This window comes from Ceratotherium simum, chromosome 24, assembly GCF_057802395.1.
Source record: "Ceratotherium simum simum isolate JZ-2026a chromosome 24, ASM5780239v1, whole genome shotgun sequence".
Lineage (NCBI taxonomy): Eukaryota > Metazoa > Chordata > Mammalia > Perissodactyla > Rhinocerotidae > Ceratotherium > Ceratotherium simum.
This window is the reverse complement of record NC_141923.1, coordinates 15,910,717-15,936,235: the sequence shown is the minus strand read 5'-3', so window position 1 is coordinate 15,936,235 and position 25,519 is coordinate 15,910,717. Positions and strand designations below refer to the sequence as shown.

The window sequence follows — 25,519 nt, the reverse complement described above, 5'->3', positions numbered from 1 at the left end:
AAATTCATGATTGACCGTTCTACTCCTTAAACCAATACACAGAACTTATGATATTAATTTTATATATTAATGTTACCCCTTACTTTATCTTGGGTTTCCTATCTTTATTTTCCCTTTGTCTTGATTTCTGCAAGTCCTTTTTGAAAAAATTCTAGTTACACTGCATTTTTGTAAGCTATTGCAAATCTTTTTGGAACAAGGTGGGATATATTAGATAAATTAATTAAATATAGTCATTGACATGCAGCCCCGCGCAGCACAACAGCTCTAAAGCAGATGGTCATGAGCACCAAAGAAGAGACTGGGGCTCCAAGGAAACTTTGGCTTTGGGGTCACCTCCCCCAACAGAAACCTTCCTACCAGGTCCAGTTGTCATAGAACGTCTGGAAGCATATTGTAACTGCATATTAAAAACGTTTTAAGATTATAAAAATTTTTAAGTAAAATAAAAACAGCTATACACATTCAAAATCTAGAATCCTGACATTCAATTCTGAATATACTGTCTCTCAACCCATCCAGCAGATCTACACACAGAAGTCCCAAAATTCTGGTCCTTACGGAAATGTATCAGGTTGGTCGGTCTATGAAATCATATACAAGTAACAGCACATGCTGGAAGTCTGAGGCCTGGTGTGTCAGACAACATGAATGGATCATTTAGAATACCTAACATTCCACTAGTTGTTCAAAAACATGTAATACTTTTAAAAAGTCCTGAGTACTCCCAACAGCCCGCAAACTATGTCCCTACATCACCCTCCTCCACGCTTTTAACTGAACTAACTACCCAAATACTACCCGTTCCCAAATGTGATCAAAAAGATGGTTATCTGCCATTGAAATGCCTTCCTATATCTGTGAGAGGATCTGTTCTCCTCGGAGCAGAGCCAGGAATCCCAGGGCAGCCTGGATCAGAGCTCTGGGCTGCAGGGAAGACCCCTGTGCTTGTGCTGATTGCCACGTACTGCTAAAATCCAGAGGGGCTCCTGGCCCTTCTGAGCCCTAACTCAGCCCAGCTGCACCTGGAGGGTGCGGACAGCCAAGGGTCCCCAGCCGGCATGGCCTGGGTGCATCAGGCCTCACCCCGGCCTCACGTGTATGGTCAATGGGGCCTGACGGTTTCTGTCACTGCTGTTAGTTGTCATTTCTTGCACATAACAATTTAAGGATATGGATCATACTCATTAAAAAGGTAAGATCTCTCAGGCACAGGGAGGGATGAGATCTAAATTTTCCCTATTCTCTCATATTTAATTAGCCCCGAGTGCCTTAAACACCCACCATTTTACATTTTTGCAAATATTGCTTGACCTTTGAAGATCTAAACTACCCATTAACAATAACCTAATGAACATAAACTAACAGCTGCAAAATTTACTTTATTTTATTCTTTATATATTTTAGTTGTGTAACTAATACATCCTAATTGCAGCCAATATAAAGTGAATACAAAACTACTCATAATTCCACAGCTCAAATAACTACAATTAACGCTTCAGCATATGCCTTTCCGGTCTTGTGCTCATGTACGTGTGGGTCAGCCTCAGTCAGACATAAGCAGCAAGCTGGGTTCAAATCTAGGGCTGGCTAGGGCGGGCAATTTTCCCAGAAGGAACCTAAGAAGAGCTAGACCCACCAAATGATTGCATGGTAGTTTCTAATTATGGAGTGCTTACTGTATACCAGGCACTGAGCCAATATTTAAATCTTCCCTGCAACCTAGCAGGGTGGGTCTTGCTTTCCATTTCACAGATGGAGAAACTGAGACCTGAAGAGACACAATACTGCTAGTGAGAAGAAAAGCTGGGATTCGAGGCCAGGACTGGTGCCAGTATGATGAGAAAGAAGGACCAGTTTTACGTTCTGCCTTTAATTATGAGACATAGTTTGGGGTTTCTTTTCTTCCTTTCCACATCTCTGAGCATACCAAGAAGATAAGGGGAGTTTACTCCAAGTTGAAAGGATGGCAGGAAAGGAGAGCTGGACTGGTCTGGGGAGGGGCTGGTTTTGCCACGAATTTGCCCTGTGACCCAGAGCAAGCCCTGACTCGCTGGGCCCAGTTTACTTGTCTGTTCATTGAGGGTGTGTCTAAGAAACCTCCTACCTCTGAAATTCTGTGACTCGAGCTGGTCCCTGCATAAATGCACCACAAGCAAACTGGAGGCCAGTGTAATTTGTGGCGCTCTGCTGTTATTACCAAAACAATGATCCCAAATATACAGGGAATACTATATAAAGTATTCTAAGGAAAAACATTAAGCAAGTTATCTTTTTATTAGTCATGAAGGGAGGATGAGGACAAATTAGAACAGGGAAAATATGCTAAGACATGGAAGAGACACAAGGAAGAACCTCCCACAACTTAACTTTGTACCACGATGGGACCCCCAAACCCAGGGTGTGTACTTTCTTGTACTATCACTGAGATGAAAGTAATGGAACACCTGATGTAGGGTCTGAATGCAGGCCACACTACTGATACCTCACAGCCTGGTGTAAGTGATCATCAGGGTGAAGAGAGTCCTTCAGAAACATTTAATATGTCGACTGTAATGTGTATTACAGTTAAATGAGTCAAAATCAGAACATGTGGGTACTTAACCTTAACTAAAAAAAGAAAACATACTGTAATATTGTCTTAACTCTTTTGGGAAAACAAATATAGACAGATGTGAGATTCCTTCTGTCCCTGAAATATGAGAGTATCACAGCCTTTGACTCTGGAACATTCAAGACAAAAATCCATGTCTGAGTATTAATATAAAAATGATGCTAAGTTTTTTTTTATTATAGCACATTCTTAAGAGATTTGAAAACTTAAGAGGCAGCATTAGCCACTTGGACAGTATTAACGAAGCACTGATAGACGAAGACTTAACAGTTTACTGAAGATAACAAATGGTTCGGTGATCTGACAGGCTTTCCTGAACACCTTAATCATTTCGACAAATGCTGGAGAGGAAGGGTACTCTTTTCTAAGTCAACCTTCAAGGTACAACCACGATGATAGGTGCTTTCAGTTGAAAAAGATCTTGGTTATTCTACATTCCACTAGAAGTTACAAATCTCAGTGAAAGTGGTCTGCTTGCTTTTGTTTTTTATTTTTGCTTTTATTGAGATATAACTGACATACAAGCTTATATTAGTTTCAATTATTATGTATAACATAATGATTCGGTATTTGTATATACTGTGAGATGATCCATCACCACATATAGTTACAAATTTTTTCTTCTTATGATGGGAACTTTTAAGATCTACTCTCTTAGCAACTTTCAAATATACAATATAGTATTGTTAACTATGGTCACCATACCTATATCACCAGGACTTCTATACTGTATAACTGAAAGTTTGTACCTTCTGACCCCCTTCACTCATTCTGCCCCCCCTCACCCTGGCCTACTTGTTTTTAAATCTCAAAAGTTTTCAAACACAATGTTTTTTCCACTAGCAAAATGCTTCCTATGAAGTTTCAAGATTACATTTCTAAATCAATTACTTCACCAACATATTTATCCATCAAGATACTATGATGGAAAGAAAAACCACTTTTGTTTAGGTAAAATTTTAAAGTTTGTATGAGTCTCCTATGTGTTTTGGCAAAGACTTTCTCAAAGTTTTTGCTAAAGAGTTTGCATTTTTTTCCTGATTTCAGTGATAGTCACATAGATCCATCTTAATCTACATTTAAGAACCTAACTCTGGTTATGAATGTTAAAAAAACAACCCACTCTTGGGAGAGATTGACATTACAATAATCTTTGCCGGCTGGCATGTTCAAAATGGAATCTAAATATTGTATTAACAATACCAATAACAAGCAGGTTCGGCGGGCCTTAATAAAACATGCTTGAATTGGGAGAGAAATTCTTGTTATTTTGTGTTTCACCCAGCTTTAATTTACTACACTGATTTAATAAAATCCATGACAATCTCATTTTTGAATCATGTAAGAATTCTGAGGTTCGCTACATGTGCATAATAAAAACCTGAAATCAAGTAGGTGTAATGAGATTTTTGTTGCCCAATCATTTTTGAAACTTTTGACTGAAGTAACATATATATCCCAGCAAAACCCACATCCGTGTCCAGCTAATGAATTTTCACAATTTACCCATGTAATCAGCACCCAGATGAACAAACCGGTACCTCAGGAGCCCTCCTTCCACCCCCTCCAGTTACTATCTTACACCCCAAGGATAACTGTGACCTTGACTTCTCTACGCACACTTTCCCTGTGAACCCTGGCGGGAGGCCACACGGAGCCAAGATCACCCCATTAGAGCCACAAAGTGCGGGCTTGCACATTATTTCATTTACTTCTTGAGAGTTAGGTGGTATCCTCCTGATCTTACAGATGAAGAAACAGAAGCTCAAAGTTGAGTATTTAACCAAGCCAAGGGGCATATATGTATATGTGTAAATGAATGTGTGGATGCATGTGTGTGTGTGTATCTGAGAGAGAGAGAGAGATATTATGAGGGATTCTCAGAGTCAGGATTCAAAGCCAGGTCCCTCCAATGCCAAACTCAGTTCTGTAGCACAAAAGCTATTTTAGGCAATCCCATTTTCCTCCAAATTCACTGGCTCACATGTCCAACAAATGCCATTTATAGTTAAATGGCCTTATATAGAGAAAACTACCCCACCCCCCAGGGGCCCCTTGGCCCCCAACACACACACACACACTCTCTCTCTCACCGTATGCTAGTTTTTGAAATGGAACCCATTTTCTCATTTAGCATCTTATCTTCTCACTACATTTTGGATTGAGAACATTTTGAGTTTCATTAGAGGTGTCTCAGTTTTAAAAATTAAGTTGGGAACTAGCAAGTGAGATTGAAGAGGCCACATCTTTGGTTCTGAACTGGATTTTCATTACTCAATTACTCTTCAAATTATGCTGATTTAAGATGTGATTATTATTATGTTTCCTAAGTAGACTAGGTAATGAGAGAAATGCAAAGGCATCCCAGACTAACGGTAATCTGAGGCTCTAAGACCTCCTCATCTGCCCAGTCGCCCCCGCCCCGCCTCACCTCCACCCAAACTACTTCTTGACCTGCTGCTCTCCTCTCACCTGGTCAGTACAGCTGTTTGCATCTCTTTCCAGCTTCAGCCCCAGCTACGACCCCTGCAATTCAAGTTGCCCTAACCACCTTCCACGGCGATCACGTGATACAATGCGTATCACGTAAACTGCACCAGTTTACCATATTTATGAATATCAGCTCTTAGTTCTTTACCCTTCCCTATATGCCTAATTTCAATGGAGGATTTATAATGCACCATCTGCCCCAAGTCCCCACTATCTAGCCACCTCGTCTCCTCAGAGCCAAACCCACTCTCCATTACCTTTGTCAGAATCTCCCCAAAACTCTGCCTGGGACACTTATCTTTCCTCTTCTCGTTTTCTTTCCTATAAGCGATAAGGTAAGCTACCTAAAAGGGACATGGTGACTTTTCCCATCTCCATCCTGGCTTATCACATTTCTCCTTTGCTTTCGAATACACATACATCACATACCAGTGTACTGTCTGTGCACTTATTTGTGCCTTGTGCCTTTGGTGTGGGCTTCATTATTTTGTGAACTTGGCTAAATGAGTGTTTTGGCCGTTGCTGCAGTATAATGGCGCCTCTTTTGTACTGGGGCCTGGAGCGACACTGTGATTGAGAAGAGCATGGCTGACCATGTCGAGTGGTCCAGGGGGCCAGATTTAGGAGAGGCAGGGCCTTGTACTGCATAAGCAACATCCCTCAGTGGAGTCTTCCCTGACTCCTGACTTCTTGCCCTGGAATCTGAGCCATTCCGCAATGGGATGAAGGTTTCTTAGTGATTCTGTCTCCAAGCTAAACTGCAAATTCCTTGAGGCCAGATGTCTTCTTATCTCTATCCCCAGCACCTCCAGGCGTACCTACCACACTGTAGGAAATCAAGGAATGTTTGCAAAATGGATGCATGTAATTCACTGTTATGGACTGAATGTTGTCACCCCCAAAACTAACCCCTAATGTGACTCAATTGAGAAACAGAGACTTCAAAGAGGTAATTAAGGTTAAATGAAGACCTAAGGGTGGGGCTCTAATGCAACAGGACCCTAATCCAATAGGACTGGTGTCCTTATAGGAAGAGGAAGAAACCAGAGGAAGCGCATGCACACAGAGAAGGCTATGTGAGGCCACAGCGAGAAGGCGGCCATCTGCAAGACAAGAAGAGAAGCCCAGGCCACATCAACCCCGCCGACCCCTTGATCTTGGACTTCCAGCCTCCACAACTGTGAGGAAATAAATGTCTGTTGTTGAAGTCCCCCAGTCTGTGGTATTTTGTTACGGCAGCCCTAGCTGATTAATACATTCACAACTGTCCAAGCATCTTGTACCCCAAAGCTGGGACTCTGGGGATCAACTTTGGCGGCTAAGGGAAATGTGAGAAGACCCCAAGGTTGGTTGCTCAAGGTTAATCCTTAGTAAATGGCAGTTGTATCCCATCTTCGGTGGCTCCTGTGTCACCAAGTCTAGTGAAGGCAATCGTTTCAGCAATCCCCACTCTGCCAGGGAAAGCGGATGTCATCATTAACCAAGATTCTAGGCCTCTGGGAAATTATTTTTAACTTGACCGACACCACCATATGCCCTGAGACCGTGGCAGTCCTGTACACCCTGGATAATGGCCATTATCATGAAAAGAAAGCTGGCAGAGTCTCAAATGGGAGGATTTGCCTTCTGGTCTTAGACCTTCCACTTACTGGCTACATATACTTGCGTGTGGAACCTAACATTTTTGTGTCCACTGCCTTGTTTTTTAAAATGGCTGTGCTGTTGTAATGGACAGTTCCTTTTCCCTTCTTTGGGAACTGACCCTGACTTCCATCTGGAGAACCTTCCATTTTCCAATCCGTCCATGTGCTTCCAAGTGATGTTTCCACCCCCAGCATAAACCAATCTGCGCCTTCCCTTCCTCTGGTTACAGGGATGGTTCCAGGTGGCCATGTGATCCAGGCTGGCCTAATTACAGTGCTGCTCAGAGCTTTTCCTGGGAACACTGGGGAAATGCTAGATTCAAAGCTGGTGTTGGTGGCCCAAGAGGCTCCTGGCAGCCACCCTGTGAATTCAATGTGAGCCTCTCTGAGCCTATTTCCACCAGAAGCAAAGCTGAGCTGGAGGACAGAGAATAGGTATTATTATCAACATGATGCTACTTTATTTCCTTAAGTCAAGTCACCATGTCTGAAAAGCTCTCTAAGCTCACCTTATATTCTTTCCACTGACAGCCAAACCACCCAGTTGGCCTCCTAGGACAACAGAGAGGTTGAAATTTCACTGATACCCAGAAATCATCAGTGATATTTACTTAGTTTAACTGATGCTATTCATTAGAGATTCTTTATTAGTCAGGACTCTCAGATGTACACACAAAAAACCCAAATCCAGTTGGGTTAAGTAAAAAGGGAAATTTATGAGCTCATCTAACCCAACCATGGGCAGGACAGCCACAGGGCAGCCCCTCGTCTCTGTTTCTTTGCCTTGATGCCATTTCTTGTACACTGGTCGATTCTACATGGTAGGCCTTGTGATGCCAGCACATCCTTTAGAGCTCCCAGACCCAAGGTGAGAAGTACCAGAGTGGAACTCCAGCCTGGACTGGGTCACATGCCTGTCCCTCAACCAACTGCTGAGGCCAGAACTTTGGCCTGAATTGGGTCATGTGCCCGTCCCTCAACCAATCAGTGAGGACAGGAAGCTCCCATAGGAAGCTGGCACCTCCCATCTGGAATGTATGTTGGAAGCTGGGGGAAGGAGTGGGCAAACCGTGGGTCCCAGAAGAGGAGAAAGAGGCCCCAGATGTCCTGATATGGCTATTGGTACCCATGTCATCCCTGTGAGCACCCAAACGTGGGCTGACTACAGCTGCAAAAGTTTAAAAGTGAAAACTTCATAATTGCTTCATTTCACAACCATGGCAAAACTTAAAGAATGAAGGCTCTCCGAGTCTGAGCAATTCAGTAACACAAATGATAAACACAGATTTGGCCTTTTTACATGTCACAGGCTTCTTGTCTCGTCATGATGCCTTCACAATCTTGATTAAAGTGTGAGAAATGAATCCACAGCCAAGACACTCAGTTCAAGTCGCTCTACGAGCAGATGTCATCAGACCCAGACCTGTGGTTCCAACACCTCACTGCAATTTGTGCCGAATAAGCAGAATGAGATCATCCTGAACATGCCCCATAAAAAAATTTCACAGCCCAAAGGGAGGCCAATGCATGTGTGCTACGGTGACCATGAGGTGGGGGACAAGTTCACCACAATCCTTTAAATGATTTTCTAAAGTTCTTTATCACTGCAAGTATCTCTCCCTCTTTCTTTCTCTCCCTCCCTCCCATCTCTGAAACGAAGCTTTGCAAATAGTTCATGTTCCAGCACAATCAGAGACACTGAAAGGAAGAAATAGGAATACAGAACACAAGTCATTCCAATTTGTCCCCAAGGAGTCTCCTTTTTCTGTGTCACATTTCTGCAAGATCTTAGTCACTCAAGTGTCTGAACAGCTGGTAAGGACTCAAGTTCTGCTCCTCCTGTGAGTATGTTGTGGGTATTTGCCTTAATGTAGCAGGAGCTTCAGAGAGACTGAACACGGTCTTAAACATTCCTGAAGGTGTAACTCCAGTTCAACTGGGGAAGGATTTTTTTATATTATTGATGTTTGGGGGTGGAAGGGATTGAGAACCTTAGGAAACTGCAGAAGTGCTAGCCTAAACGTAATGAAATCTATTTATTGAACACTCAATCATCAGCAGGCACTGTACCAGCCCCTGTATATACACTATCTTTCAATTCTCACAAAATCCCATGAAGTATGACTATCTGTATGACTGGCTGGAAAGGAAAGGCTTAAACCAACCAGATGAGTAGCTCGAGCTCACACGGCTGGTGGATGGCAGAGGTTGGCCTTTGTACCCAAGACGGGCCAGCTCCAAGGGCCATATTCTCTCCCACTCACGCTGCCTCCCACGGAGTGAAAGCAGTGGTGATGGCCCCTGCACTCGGAGCGCCTCCTAAGTGCCAGGGATGCTGCACAGACTGTCATCATCTAATCCTCAAAATTATACTGATCTCGCAAGACTGGTATTTTTGCATTTTGCAGTAGTTCACAGAAGTTTACATAACTTTTCCACACTTTTCCAGAGTCAGAGAGCAATTAGGCAGCAAGGCAGGGAATGCACCTGGGTGTGCCTGATTTTAAAACTGAGGTCTTTTATCCTCGTGCCGTCACTTGTAAAGGCCAACAGGAGAGCTGGGTGGGATGGAAACAGGAGGGGCAGGGGGATGGCAGGAGAGATTTATTCTTGTAGACTCACAACGAGCAGTGATAAAAGGCTGAGTGCATGAGCCACATTCACTCATGTATGTGCACACTCGCACGCGTGCACACACACACTCCTATCACACACACTGCAGCGAGTACTACCCAGGAGTTCTCAGCCACACCTTTCGGTCGTCAAGGGAACCAAACAAGAACACAAACTTGACCTCTTGCAGTTTATAGGTGGACGCTTTTAAGTTCACTTCTGAAACTGTACTGTGAACAGCTTGCTCAGAGTATATTCTAGAAAATTCTTCTTCATTGTAAGCCTCTTGATAATTGTATAAAAATATTTCTAGATTTCCATCCAAGCACGGTTAAACAGAACTAAAGGGGAATGATTTTTCCAACTGTATTTTAAGATGGAGCACTTTGATAAAGCAAGCTGTGCAGTACAATATGATCCAACGTTGTATAATCTGTATAATTTATGATCTAACTGATACAATTTAATAGACAAGAAAAACATTTTTAAATGCTCAAAAAATTCAACTATAAGGAAATATTCCTATTAATGAATTAAAGTCAGGATAAAAATATCTAGATCTATCTATCTACTAGTATAAAATTCAGATAGACTCAAATAAAATATTCATTCTGTTGGGGCTGGCCCTGTGGCATAGTGGTTAAGTTCACATGCTCTGCTTCGGTGGACCAGGGTTCACAGGTTCAGATCCCGGGCGCGGACCTACACACCACTTATCAAGCCATGCTGTGGTAGCATCCCATATACAAAGGGGACGAAGATGGGCACAGATGTTAGCTCAGTGCCAATCTTCCTCAGCGAACAAACAAACAAAAAAAGCATTCTGTTAAAAGCTGGGTTAATTGCATTAACCTTTGAATGACTCATTTCAGGATTTCCCTTTTTCTCTACCCACAGTCTTTAAAATATCTTAAAGTTAACTATTTACAATAGTCATATGTGGAGACAAAAAGAGAAATGAAGCACCTTAATTACTTGAATGAAAGAAGGCAATGAAGTATTCATTTCCATCTTTTTCTCTTGTCATTATAAATTGCTTTTAGGCATTATAAGAGGATTCTCCCTTGCCTCAGTCTGCAAAACACTGCAGAACATCTAAACACCTAAAGTAGAAAACTATGTAGAAATATTTATGCCATTCGGAACCAAAGATTAGTGTGAGTTCAGGCTTGTGATCCTGGCTCTGTCACCTTAAGCAGGACAACTGTATTGGGCCTTATTTTTCCCATCTACAAAATGGGAGTAATAATACCTAACACAAAAGGCTAGCATAAGAATAATGTAAAGAGTATCTACAGCCAGACACAAAAGGGCACATATTGTATGATTCCAGCTAGGTGAAATGTCCAGAACAGGCAGGTCCATAGAGACAGAGAGTAGATCAGTGGTTGTGCACTGAAGGTCCTAGTGCCATCTTTTTTTTGCTGAGGAAGATTAGCCCTGAGCTAACATCCTTGCCCATCTTCCTCTACTTTGTACATGGGACGCTGCCACAGCACGGCTTGACGAGTGGTGCGTAGGTCCGTGCCTGGGATCCAAACCAGCGAACTCTGGGCCACTGAAGCAGAGCGCGCAAACTTAACCACTATGCCACTGGGCTGGCATAGTGCCATCTTAATCATGAGAGCCAACAGGTGGTTTTTCTTCTGTCCCCTCCTCCCTGGCTCCTCTGCACAGTGGGTGCTTCTGCTCCTCCCCTCTTTCTGAAACTCCTGCCCTCCATTTCAGTGATTTCCCCCAGTTTCTGACTCAGCTGCTTCCTCACTGTTATTGTTGCTGTTGTCAGCTACCCCTCCTCTTTCTAGCATAAGTCTAGGTCTTCAACGTGGACCTTTTCCCTCTTTTTCATTCTAAACTCCCCTGAAAATCCCATCTATGCTGTAACTTCAATGGTCATTTCTGGATTGATAACTTCCAAAACTCCTTCTCCAGCCCTGACCTCCCTCTCCTGTACTCCAGCCTCAGTTTCCCCCTTCTCCTGGACATTACCCTGCAAGAGCAGGGTCAGCCCATACACACCCACCAGCAGGTGCCTGGCCCAGAGGAAGCTCCCAGCAAATGCCCTGAAGGCCATGTCCCCAGTCAAGCTGGCAACTCCTTCTGACTTCCTATTTCCATCTACAGAACCACCATTTTCTCAGAGTGCAACACTGGATTTTCATAAAAGTGGTTACTACAGACAGTGGTCGAGAGACCCGCTGAAATTAAATTCAGACAGGAAAACACACGCCATCCAACTGATGCTTTCTCAGATTCCATGCCAGGTGTGGACGCGGGGGAAGTTGAGGTAACTGCAGACTGGGCAAATTTGGATTCCTAAGAGACAGGGAAGATCAGAACTGAGCAAAGTCAGTTCTGAAATTTTTAAAATTTCAGATGTAGTTTTAAAATTGCATTTCCTTATATTTTTAATTAACTTATGAGTATGTTCTTATGACCACATAGAACTCGAGTGATTAGAAGAGCTGAACTGCACCCCTTTAAATTCACCTGATTGTAAACAAAAACAGCCAGCTGACTTTATTATTGTAGTTACATAAATATCTTTCCAATAACTCAGTGCAGAACAATAAGACAGACGATGCCAAGAGAAAAGGCCTCCTCCTGAAAACCAAAGGGCTTCCGCAGACCAAAAGAGGACAGAAGGCGATTAGGACTTGGGGGAAAACGTAGAGAGGTTTTTTTTTTTCTCTTTTTGTTATTACTATATTTTTAGAAATGGGTGTGCCTGGGGGCAAGAATCAGGAGGTTTATGCATTAGGTGGATGCCCTCGTTTGCAAAATGGACAAAAGAGTCAGCTTGTGGAGCAGATTACATGAAAGGAGCCAAAGAGCCAGGGGGCTGCAACCAAATGTGAAAGAAATGAGTGGGGGAGGGTTAGGGTAAACCCAAACAAAACCTGCGATTTGTGGGTCTTTACGGAGAGAAGTAAAGAAGCGCCTGGGCCTAGACACCTGGGGCCGCGGCAAACGTGGGAGTCCGGTGGCGCCCTCCTGGTTCTATCAGAGCAGAATGCTGCTGGGGCTGGCAGTGAGAATGGAAATCATGCAAACGAGACGAGTTTTGGAACTTTTCACCTTGATTATACCTGCCAGAATTAATGATCAGAAACCTTGGGCAGGAAAGAGAGCCAAAGATTAAAAACCTTCACTTTTATCGAGCCTTTGTGAGGTGCCAGACACTGGACCGATGGATGTTTTCATGTTCACATACTCCTTTAATCTTGAAGATTCTGGAGAACATATCTCATAGCCCCATTTTATAGACAATTGAAACTAAGGACCAAGGTCAAACAGCTGGTGCCCACATAGGGCGGGATTCACACCCAAGTTGATGTGGCGTTAACTCTGCCCTTCTGCATGGTCATCTACGCACCTGCTGTGTATATACAATTTGAGAGCACGTGGTATAGCTTGGTATTTGTTGGCTGGGTGACCTCTCAAGGAAGCAGTCCTAAGTAAAAGGAATCCGCAATAAAGAGATGAACACGTTGTCTTTCAGATCTATGTATAAATCCAACAGGATGTGGGGCCTCCCCAGTCTTTGCCGTGCTCTGAGAGTCGCTAGCCCCAGCAAATGGACCAGGGAAGTTTTAGCAGGGAAGGTACAGAGCACAGGGAAACCACATGCAGAGGATTTTAGCCCTATTTTCCTAAGAGTCACAGTTTCATAAAATGTTATAATATCTAACTCTGTTAGTAAAGCATGTTCTAGATGCTTTACTAATACGAATTCAATGAACCCTCACAAGAACCCCATGAGACAAGCATTGTTACTAACATCCCCACAGAGAGGTGAAGCCAGTTGCCCAAGAAGCCAAGACAGTTTTCATTTCCAGGCTGTCCCAATCTATAATATATTGCTTCGCTAAGATCCATGACACCTTTGAGCATCATCTTGTTCAAGGATCAGGATCTTCAGCCAGCCTGCCACCACTCTATTTCCCTTCCTTGGACCCATTTGCAGACACAGCTGGCTGAAGGGAGCACCCTCTTTCCAATGAGGTAGAGCTAAGCCTCAAAACTATTTTGACCTACTTTTAGGGAAGGTGCTAGGACGGAACAAAGCTGGTACTCTACAGGCAACCTCTGCCATCCCTGCGGTCCACTCCTTAATTCACCAGTGAGAACATGAATCCCCAGGTATATGCCATGTGACCTTGCCCAAGGTCACAAAGTTCACCAAGTGGCAGAGCTGGGACCACAACCAGGTCCCCTCACTCGTAATCCAGTGCTCCCTCCACTATAACTTGTGTCTGAAATACTGAGTACTGGCTCTTGAGTCCTTCATGGCATGAAATACAACCAAAGTGAGGTACTGCATACATTTTAGCAGTGAAAATGCACAGCAGAGCTATGGAGAGGGGAAGGGGTGTGGAGACTGGGTGATACACAACTGCACTCCCAGGAAAGTAAGTACGTGAAGTCAGCCTAGAACTTGGAGACTGGCATTCCCCAAAGCAAGTCATCTAATGGTCATAATCAACGCCATGCACGTCTTCCCGACGGCAGGCACATCTGTGCACTCACAGGAACAACACGCATCTGACAGCAAAAGAGCTGGGTTCCTTTTTCCCTGTCTGCTTTTGGGTCTGCAGCAGCACAATCCTGCTCTGTGCACTGAAAATGCCTTGAAGGTCTTCTTTCCATTTCATTGGCTCGGCCAGTGGATTGTCAGAAGTGAATGGAAATAAAAATCTGCTATGCGTGTTATGGAATTTATTTTAATTCCACCACCGCATCCTACAGAAACAGATTTAATGATAATTAGTGGCCCAATACTGGAGTGATAGAGAAAAGGAAGGCAGAGGGAGGGCCAGGAAGGCTGGCCGGGAGTTAGCACCCGGCCAGGTCGGCATGACCAGTGGTGGCATCAGCGCCTTGGGCAGCTTTGCAAGAGGGCTGGGACGTGCGGTCTGATGGCAGAACGGGCTGTAAGCGGACGAGGGGGCAGGCCCTGGGCCTCCCTGGGTAACTCCAGCCTAAGCTGGTGCATGACACACAGAGATGGAAAATGAAGAAACGTTTGCAGGTGGGATAGTGTGCGTGGGCCCGTGAACTCCCGCTCAGAGAAAGAGCTGGAAATAAAAGACACATGGGCCCAAACGGTCAGCAGGCACAGAGCTGTAAAGGCAGTAGCTTCTCTCTGAACAAACTCCATGGGGAGCTCTGAGGCCTGCAGGGCCTATGAAGGCCAAAAGGGCAGAAGTGGAAGGTCAGAGCGGAGGTAGCTCGTGGCAGAACTTTCTGTAGGAGGCATGAAGCGAACAAGAACACCAATGCTGTATGTAGCTCTGCAATGAAACCTCCAGGGACCGGAGGAAGGGTCAGACCTGGGGTGAGGAATGTCATTAATTAGCAATCACTGACTCAGTAAAATAATTCATCTGAGGGTGATGTTTAAAGAAAGTAACCCAATTTTAAGTTTGATGGGTGAATGCAATGTGAGTGTATGTGAGTGGAGGGGCTAGGGAGTTTGGAAAAGGGAAAACATAAAAAACGCTTTACTCTCTTAATTAAGAAAATAAGAGACATTATTAACTAGTAAAATAAAATGTGTATTTCATACACACAGAGACAATAACAGAAACACGCAGAGGGGACAGTTGGAGACACTGTCTGAATTAGCCACAATCATTGGTTTGGATCCGTCCTGGGTCCCCTTTAAACAAAGGGTTTGTCCCCTTCTGGCACTCAGCTAGGTTTCTATTGTACAAGGACTGAAGTGCTCTCTAGTCCACTGAAACTGCTAACACACTAAAATTGTCTCTAGCAGCCTAAATGGCATTTAAAATAAATACTGTGAATTGATGAAATGACCAATTATGTTAAGTACCCATGCCTGGTGTAATCCAAACCAAATCTTACCCCATTATCCTCAAAACTGCGAGGTGATTCAGCAGGCCCTCTTGCCAGTGATTCTGCAAGAACCAAAATGGAGAGGCCACACTCGGGTAGGACCTCGAGTACTTCCAGTTAATTCTTGGAATTGGTCTTACGCTGGAAAAAAATTACCATACTACGTTTCTGCTCAACAGCTTATAAACTAAACAACTATTAGACAACATACAGCGGTTCCCCACTGTAACCATTATGTCATTTTGGTCCACTGATTTCAGGTTTTAACTTCCGTGATTTCCTCTTTGGACATCACAGTGTTCTTCTTAAACATACCTGGGAGCACGTGATGTTACGATCCCGAAGTGTCCAGGAATCACTCACTTTCCACACCTACCACGTGAAGTCCCCATCGCTACCTCTTTATGATCCTCTCATGCTACACACTCTTGTTGTTTCCCCTTCTTTCTGTTTCCACATGCCCACATCTATTTTTCAAGGCCTTGCTCCAGTGCCAATTCTCCCTAGAAGTGACAGCCCCCACGCTTCCACCCTCCTGACAAAAATAAGTCTTTCTCCTCTACACGACATGGCACGTCTGCTTGTTGTGTGCTCCTGCACTCTTTGAGTCTCAACCCCTAGGGCCACTCCACATAGCAGGTTCTCCCCGACTCCTGTGCAGCCCAGTTCAGCTTGCGTTCGCGGTCCATCGTCAGGCTGGGCTCTGCCAGCCGGTCCCTGGGTACCTCTGTTACCAAGCTTCACCATCTACCCCAGTTCTAGGAACTGGTTCTCCAGGCTGCCCTGTTTGCCTTCAATCCCAATGCCTGTGGCTAGAACCTCTTAACAGAGTTCTTTCCTGGTCTGATTACCTAGAAAAATGTCCAAACTGCTTGCTATAGGGAAAAGGAAGGAATGTGTGCATATTTTGAAAATGTGAAGTATGTAAATACGAGACAGTGAGCATGAATCAGGTACATTTTCTTCTACTTGAGTCCAACCTAAACCTGTCACTGGCATGATCAGGCAGCTCTCTTATTTCTCTACCCTTATGTTCACTGCAAAACTTTTGCTTGTGGGCAATGGCAACTTCTTGATGAGCCATACCACCCACCAAAGGAACATAAAAATATGAATTAGGAAGAACACGCACATAGTTCAGAAAATCTTATCACAATAAAATTGTCTCAAGAACTCTATATACAGATATGGCAAATGAAGAAACATCGCAGGAACAAACTGTTAACAAATCCCCACCCACACTCCCAAACTCGCACCAAGATACTTCTGAGCGTCACGTGTACAAAAAAATCAACGGGCTGTATTGAATTGGATGTGGATTCAACGAGCATCTGAAATCTGTAATAATTTAATTCTCAATGCCTAGAATAAATAGAGAATTTTAAACCCTATCAGAAAGAGAAAGAAAGTCTACCACCCATGAGATAGAATCTCACAGTGAAATCACTCAACTTCAGAAACCCTATCCATGTTTCCCTTCATGCTTCTGCCCTGCACAAACAACCAAAAACTAACAGGCTTAGAGTAAACCTTACCTAATGTGGAACTTAATGAATAAAAATCTCATAAGAAAATGCTCTAAGTAAATAAAATCTCTTTTCTGAAAACAATCCAAACATGAATGATATTCATATCATTACTATAGATCTAGGAAAACTAAAGATGCACATAACTTCGAAATTGACTTGAAAAAAACCCAAAGGCTCATCATTAATTGGTTTCTACCTCTATTATTTGAAGGGAGAACAGAATAAATTTTTTTTTAATTATGTATTAATTTTTGAGAGTGGAGGGAGTTCCCTTTTTTCTTAAATATTTATGCTACGTATGATGGTCATTAAAATTAGGACTGATCAAAAGTGCCTGCCTACATTTCACCCGAACAAAGCAAAAATGCAAAGAAATTGTTAAGTTCTCGATTTCACAGGCTATTAAAAAGACAATATGCAATTGCATGGCCTATAAAACAACAACAAAAACGTAATGACATCTCTCACAATTGTTTGAGCTACTCTGGAAATGTGAAGATAAATGTTTCTTTTCTCAGCCACGTTTATATTCTACTCCTTCACACACTTGGCTGGCCCTCAGCATGTACTTTTAAGGAAAAGAGGTGTTAACAGCTCTAAACCAACCGAAATGCACTAAAACTCCCCACTATATGCCTAGTATAGTTCTAAAGTTCTTAGTACAACCAAATCCAGTTGTGACCACTCCGATACCTGGCCAATCAATAAAGGCGAATGGGGACAGAAAACAGGAAAACCCGTGGGAGCCAGCCAATTCCAGCTTATCTACAGAGCATACATCAAAACAGCGATAATCCAAAAGTAATAATTACTAAAACTGTTTAGAATGCATCTTATTGCTATTTTTAACCATTCATTCTTCTTTAATTTTATCTGGCCATTTCAAAAGAAACTTAATAGCAGAAGTAGAGATGAAAGGCAGTTTGAATTCCTTGAGAACACTGGACAGGGACTAGCGCAAAGCAGCTAAGATGGGCTGGACAACAGGAAGGATGTCCCCATGCAAATGATGCTCGTGGGGACAAGGGACGAGTGCCTGAACTCTGAGCCTCAAAACAAACCAGAGTCAAACTTTCAGGCACACGCAGACATTCAGGGCCAACAAGGAACGAGTGGACCTCCACGATGACCAAAGTGCCAGAACACCCAAATCATTCCTCATTAGCCCAAGCACTGGAAATACAGCCCAGTCTATGCTACTGTACCATCCTAACTGCCACGTAATTCCAATTTCACCAAAGCAAGCTGAACACTTCTGGAATATGGACTAATGATGATAAACCAAAGAAGTAGTTCTGGTTTCAGACTAACAATGCATAGCAACAGGAGACGTGAGAAGGAAGAAATGAGAGCTGGACAAACAGACCCAACCCACAACAGCCACACGTCTCCAGAGTGCCCACTCCTCAACAGGACAGAACTCTCCTGATTGATACCAAGCACCAAGGAGCAGTGTGAGGGGGTTGGGGGGAGGGAGAGAGGCGCTCCTAGAGACCTACCTTGCAGAAGGGCTCCATTTCTCTTGAAGAAGGTACTGCCCGGCCAGATGGGTGGACCTGATGTGCTGCAACAGAAGAGAAACCAGCGTAAAGGCAGGCTCATTAACACTCACTCACCTGCACTCAGAACAGCCCCTTCTCCAAACATCGCTCAAAACGGCCTCAAAACACTTTCCCAATTAGGCATTATTTACACCCACTGGAAATGCATCTTTAAAAACCATGAGATTTGTTTTATGATGAATGGGCTTCATATTTCACAGTGCAGAACCTGTCTGTGTGGGTATTCTGGTTACTGTCTTGACCCTGCTCCCTCCTGGGCACTGAAATCAATAGCAGGTAAACAAAATGGCAAATTCACACAGTTCAATATCATAGCTTATACCTTAAGAATAGTTGCTACTTTATTCATAATTTTATGAATTTATGTGGCAAAGAACTCCTATCCATGTCTTCTGAGACCAAGTGGGTTTTCCAACACTTCCTGGGGCCACTTGCCTGTTATAAATGCAAACTTGCCTTTCTCGGCTTTTCTACCACCAAAACCTTAATATACAGAAATGACCTTGATGGACTCCCTCCCTCCTCCATCCTCTTGTTTTGTATCCTGTTTTCAATTTCTTGGCTTCAAATGTTGCACTCTATACCCTATAAAACATTTTGCAGATAGGTTACCACCCACAGTCTGGTAATAGGAGAGGCAAGAAAACAAGAAAGATCAATACATCACAAAGACACTCTACTGCATTTATAGACGAGCATTTTCACCATTTTAAGACACCCAGTGAAAAACTTTATAACCAAGTCAGTCTTAGCAAAATGTCCTTAAAGTGGGAAGTAGGTTATTTTAAATTGAGGATTGGTTTAGATTCATGGTAGAAAACACTTAGTCAAAAATGTTATTATATTCAGCCCAAGAGGCAGTATAAATTACTTTCACCAAAATGGTACATGGCAAATGATATTGGTTAATGTGTTATCAATCACCTTCAACATGACAAAAATAAAAAGTTGGTGCGAATAATACATTTGTAAATTCCGCGCGCGCACGCGCGCGCACACACAAAGAATTAGAAATCTGGAGGGCTATACAATGAATGCGCTTCGCTAGTCAACCAGGGTCTCTAGTGACACAGGAGAGCAATACTGTTAACAAAGAGAAATACCAGTGACACATTCTGCTGACCAAAATTTCACCACCAGAGGTACAAATAGCATAGCAGGTACAGGGACACGTTACACGATTGAGGAGGAGTAGAGAGGGAGGAAGAAAAGAGCTACAGCATAAAAATATGATTAAAGATCAAAATAATGTCAAATGTGCTAGAAAACACACACCGTGAACCTTGGTGTAAATGAACTTTTTTGTTTATTTTGTTTTGGATCCATGACACTTAGGGAAAGCAAGAAAAACGCATCTGAGGCATGGCTTTTCCTGCAGCCCTGATGCCCAGCTCCGGCAGCTGTGGCCTCTGAGTGGCCAGGAGTTGCACAGGATAACAGTAAATCTGGCTGGGGTCTCGGGGCCACAGGATAATGGCAGCAAGCTGATTTCTCTTCCTTCTGATTCCTCTCCTATTCCGTTTTGAGGCTTTTAAGGCTCAAAGTTGCATGAAGAATAATGTGCATTAAAACGCTTAAGATTATCTTTTAACAACTCCGGCCAGCTCCCAGGATTTTACCATCTTATTTTTATAAGAAAGCAGGAAACAGCAAGCCGGCTGTTGCCAACACTGAATCACCTGATTTCTAAAGATATTTAAAAACTGAGGACTTCATTATAGAGGACTTGGTGCTTCCAGAGAACTCAATAATTGAGTATTACTGCAGGAGCTTGAATATCCAGCTTACTTCCATCCAAATCTCTTCTTTATCCTGACCTTGATTGGGCTGAAAACTGAGTAGATGCCAGGGATAGAGTAAATGTGGGGAAGCGAGCTTGAGTAAATCCAGTGGTTTAGATAAGGAAAATTCTCTGTATGATAGAAATCTACTTAAGGATTTCTACAACATCCTCCTAATGTACCTAAGTCACTGATCACTATTCTAGTCGTTCTGCTCTGCTGTCCATGTAATCTCTATGCTCATAGTGGAAAGAGAATTGGCTTAGCCCACCCACCTGGTTCTTACCTGCCCCCAATGTCACTGATGAATTCACCTGTGGTCTCTTTCTAGCTCAAGGTAAGCTGGTTCCCGCCATGCTAAAGCTTTTGAGCTCATCAGCTCCATATTCTACACTTCTCTTTTGGCTGGTCCCTCAAAATGACATCTTTTAACTGTTAGGAGATTCAAGGATTTATTAAGTGCTTATGGAGGACTGTGCTTGGTGTTGAGAAGGACACAAGAAGAAAAATTAAAAGCCATATTTTACGGCCTCTAGGAACTTACTACCATACTTACCTAGCTCCAACATCCTATGAGTCTATCTAACGAGATAAGAAATGCCTCTGGAAAGGTCAGTGGTTATGGCCCTAGTGGCTGCAGGTTGGGGAGGCAGCTAACTGATTTTTTTCTCCATCTGGAGATGTCCCTGGCTCATAGGCCTTTAAAGCTCAAAGTTGGTTTTAAAAAAGTTATATGAAATCACTTAAAAGTGTATCTTAACCGCAGTAACTCAGAGAAGAAGCTAATGGTCGATGTCTTTATGGGAGGAGCTGAGGCCACCCTGGAAACCACTCATTCATGTGGCAAATCAAGAGGAGGGGAGGGTGGAGGACTCTCTACATCCAGTCACGTAAATGTTGGTGACTTGTGAATGGTCACAGCCATGGGAAGTGGCCACGAGGGCTTCCTTAAACCTACTGGAGTGGGTTTTAATCACCTTACAATGGTGCGTACATTGCTTGACACTGGGATAGCAAATTACCATTTACAGAGCGCAGCAATCAACACTTTTCCACAGGCTCCTCCAATCCTGCGGCGGGGCAGGGCAGGACCCATCTTCCCCATTCAATAGATGAGGAGATGGAGGCCCTGAGAGGTGAAGAGACTTGCCCATGGCATCACATGGCTGGTTAGTGATCAGCCCAAGACCAGACCAAGGCTCGCGGTGCCAGCCCACCGTACCCTACATACACATCATTGGTCCCAACTTCATTTCTCACGGTCCAGCTTTCATATTCCAGTCTTCCAGCACTAAATTCTTAGCTGTCTTTCTTCACGGAAGAAGGCTGTGGGTGGTGTTTCACTAACAATCTCTCCAAGGCAAAATCCCAGGCTAGAAAAAGCAATCAGGCTAACCATATGTGAAAGGCAGACACGTGGGCTCATGTTAGCAGAAACAATACAACGCTGGCGCCACAAATATTTCATTTCAATAACGCTCTAAGGAAATTCCATGACCTTCGGCACTAGAAGCCAAACCCACTTTGTGACAAAGGAAGCCGACCAATAGGTTAAGAAGGCCTTGCCTGACAGAGAAGCACTTTGTGAACTGGCATTTGAGTGCATTGATCCAGCTCATCATTAAGACCAGAGCTAAGCCAGCAAATCCCAAGAGATGAGCAATGCTGTCCTGAACAGCACACCCAGCATCTGCCAGAGACTCACAGCCCTCCATCCCTCCCTGGCCTCACACTCTCAGCTGCATTACTTCCAAATCCCAAGGGGAAACCGTGAGTCAACAGGTCATGCAGCCCTAAGATGGCTCTTGGCATAACGATATGATCTGTCACGTGTTTTCTCTGCACACAGGAGCTTTCATCATTGTGAGAATCGGCTGGATCGTAACCAAGACCCTGGGAGGTTCTGGCAAGACCCACCCCTGTACTCACCAGCCTGGACGTTCTGTAAGTTTAATGAAAAGCAAATTAAGAAAAGTACTTTCTTCTAAGAACCCAGCTGCCAAATGTAACCTGGTATATCTAAAAGAGAGAACAAGAAAGATACTACGACATGGATGAACCTCAAGGATGTTGTGTTAAGTGAAATAAGCCAGATACGAAAGGACAAATACTACATGATTCCACTGATGTGAGGTACTTGAGTAGTCAAATTCATAGAGACAGAAAGTAGAATGTGGGTTGTCAAGGGCTAGAGGCAGTGGAGAGTTGTTTAATGGATACAGTTTCCATTTTGCAAGATGAAAAGAGTTCTAGAGACCGGATGCACAACAATGTGAATGTACTTACAGTACTGAACTGTATGCTTAAAAAATGGTTAAGATGGTATATTTTATGTTATGTGTATTTTATCACAATTTAAAAAATTTGGGGGGGGGGCTGGCCCCATGGCTTAGTGGTTAAGTGTGCGCGCTCCCCTACCGGCGGCCCGGGTTCGGATCCCAGGCGTGCACCGACGCACCACTTCTCCGGCCATGCTGAGGCAGCGTCCCACATACAGCAACTAGCAGGATGTGCAACTACGACATATAACTATCTACTGAGGCTTTGAGGGAGAAAAAGGGGGAAAAAAAAAAGGAGGAAGATTGGCAATAGATGTTAGCTCAGGGCTGGCCTTCCTCAGCAAAAAGAGGAGGACTGGCGTGGATGTTAGCTCAGGGCTGATCTCCCTCACACTGAAAAAAAGAAAATTTTTTTAATGTAAAATGAAAGGGAGAGAGAATGAATGTAAGAAGAACTCCAGAAGAAGTGAATCAAAGTCTAAACAGTTTTGGGTAGAGAAGGACCAACCTACACGCTGTGTCTCTGAAGGGCTCCTGCAGTTAGCATCTCTGCCAGAATGGTCCACAGCATGCTGAAAAGCAGAAAGCCCAAACCGACTAGGGGAAAGGAAAGGGATGTAGCGAGACCAGCCGATTTTAATCTACTACTTCCAGAGGCCAGAGCTTGCCCAGTACTCTTTAGGCAACTGAACAGATTCCTGTCCTATTCTTAGCACTGGAAATACCGTGTGTAGGCAATCCCTCTGGATGTGTGACATCCACCATCAGACTGTGTTTTCCCAGGAAAGTCATAACGCAGTAGTAATGAAGGGAGAACGCCCGAAAAAATACTTGGAATTCTATTGTTTTCATTCTAACTGTGGATTAATCACCAGGAAATAACAGAAAAACAAATATCACCTATGCCACATAGTAACCCAGACCCGTTAGATAAAAGATGCCAGTCGCCGAAGTTTGGAATGCAGGAATCAGAGTAGTCCGAACAGAGAGACACGGGTGAAAAGGTCTCAAGTTTCACAAAATATGGTTCGCTATCTGAGAAGCATCACTAAAGAGAACAGTTGAAAGTTCATATTTCTTGGGGACAGTCTCAACACTTTTAGAACTTTCCAAATAAAACAAAAGCCTGTTGACATTCAAAGGGGAAGTGGCTACCTGCTCCTATCTGAGGTGTGATGCGGAGAGCACAACATTTGGAGTCAGGCAATTTGTGTAAAATACAGGCTGAAAATCTTTTAACTTGTCAAAGTCTCGATTCCACGCCTGCAAACGGGGCTATGACAGCATCTAGTGTTTAAGAATGAAATGAGATGATGCACGTAAAGAGGATGTTCTGCGAACTGCAAAAATCCCAGTGGTAGTCTCGATTACAAGAAAGCTGCAGTTCACAGAAGTTAAGTGATGTGCTTGGCGCCAGCGCTTCCTTCTACACCCTGTGGACTCTCCCAGTTTGGTTCTTTTCTTCATTCCTATGATGAATGAAATAACCACACCTTCATCTTCCTCTTTTCTTTAAGGATGCTTTGAGATCATTTCATTGCAAACGTTCCTCCATCCAAAGCAGCAACGAACTGTTTCTAAAAATCAATAGGTGGGAAGAAGCAGCTTCACAGATGCCAACTCTAAAGAAACCTAAAAAAAAGATAACTCTGCGTAGAATCCTGTGTAGATCCAAACTAGCAAGTACGGCTGCCCACAGTGATCTTCCAGGGTGGTGCAATCAAAAGGCAGAAGAGACTAGGTGGAAACGTGCCAGGACTGGCCGACTTTCAGAGGTTGACAAGTGTTGGGAAGGTATTACTGAAGTGATGAGAACCTCAGAAACCACAACTGAGAGTGTGGCAAGATCACTCTCAGGACAAAACATAAACCGTCGTGGGGAATGGAATTGCTTTGTCACCTTAACCGAATGTTAAAACTGGAGACTCATCCTGCCTCCAGGTGGATCAACCTGAGAATAGTTCTTGCGTGCCCATCATAGCCAAGGCCCTGGGGGTTAAAATGGCTGTGAGAATCAGATAGAGGCTCTGCAGTAAGATCTAGTGCTATTTTAAATAGTCATGTGCCACATAATGACATTTCAGTCAATGACAGACTGCACATACGATGGTGGTCCCATAAGGTTAGTACAGCAGTCCCCACTTATCTGTGGGGGATATGTTCCCAGACCCCCAGTGGATGCCTGAAACTACGGATAGTACTGAACCCTATATATACTACGCTTTTTCCTATACATACAGACCTACAATAAAGTTTAATTTACAAATTAGGCACAGTAAGAGATTAACAACAATAACTAATAATAAAATAGAATTATAACAATATACTGTAATGAAAGTTACCATAGATCTTAGCAACCTTGGCAAATGATTTTTTTCTTTATTAATTCGAGAACTTTCACCTTTTCACTTAAAGGAAGCACTTTACAGCTTCTCTTTGGCACATCCGAATTGCCAGCACCACTACTCTTGCGCTTTGGGGCCATTATTAAGTAAAATAAGGGTGACTTAAACCCAAGCACTGCGATACCTCGACAGTCGCTCTGATAACCAAGACAGCTACTAAGTGACTAACGGGCAGGTAACGTATACAGTGTGGATGCGCTGGACAAAGGGATGTTTCATATCCCAGACCGGATGGAGTGGGACATCGAGAGATTTCATCACGCTACTCAGAACGTCATGCAATTAGAAATTTATAGTTTATTTCTGGAATTTTCCATTTAATATTTTCAGACTGCGGGTAACTGAAACCACGGAAAGCGAAACCGTGGGTAAGGGGGACTACTGTACCGTATAGCCCAGGTGTGTAGTAGGCTATACCATCTAGGTTTGTGTAAGCACACTCTATGATGTTCACACAGCGATGAAATCACCTAACAATGCATTTCTCAGAACGTATCCTTGTCATTAAGCGACACATGACTGTATATCAATGTTTCATAATGTTCCACAAAGCACGCTATGAAGTTTAGGGCTTATCTCCTTGCACATGTTTGAGAACTGCTGTTGACTGATGGCAGGGTTTCTTAACCTCGGCACCATCTACATTTGGGGCTGGATAATTTGTTGTCATGGGGCCTGTCCTGTGCATCGTGGTGTGTTCAGCCGCCTCCCTGGCCTCTACCCACCAGATACCAGTAGCATCCC

The 25,519-nt window shown here is 43.5% G+C and overlaps 1 protein-coding gene across 5 annotated transcripts in view; it reads right to left on the bottom strand.

Annotated features, from left to right (window-relative positions):
- Positions 1 to 25,519, bottom strand: part of FOXN3 (forkhead box N3) — a 395,408-nt gene that overhangs the window by 101,740 nt on the left and 268,149 nt on the right. For all 5 annotated transcript variants that reach the window (XM_014790484.2, XM_087448072.1, XM_014790486.2 and 2 more), the window contains one exon: positions 18,248 to 18,312. In XM_014790484.2, the coding sequence (XP_014645970.2) occupies positions 18,248 to 18,312 (65 nt within the window). The remainder of the gene's footprint in view (positions 1 to 18,247; positions 18,313 to 25,519) is intronic.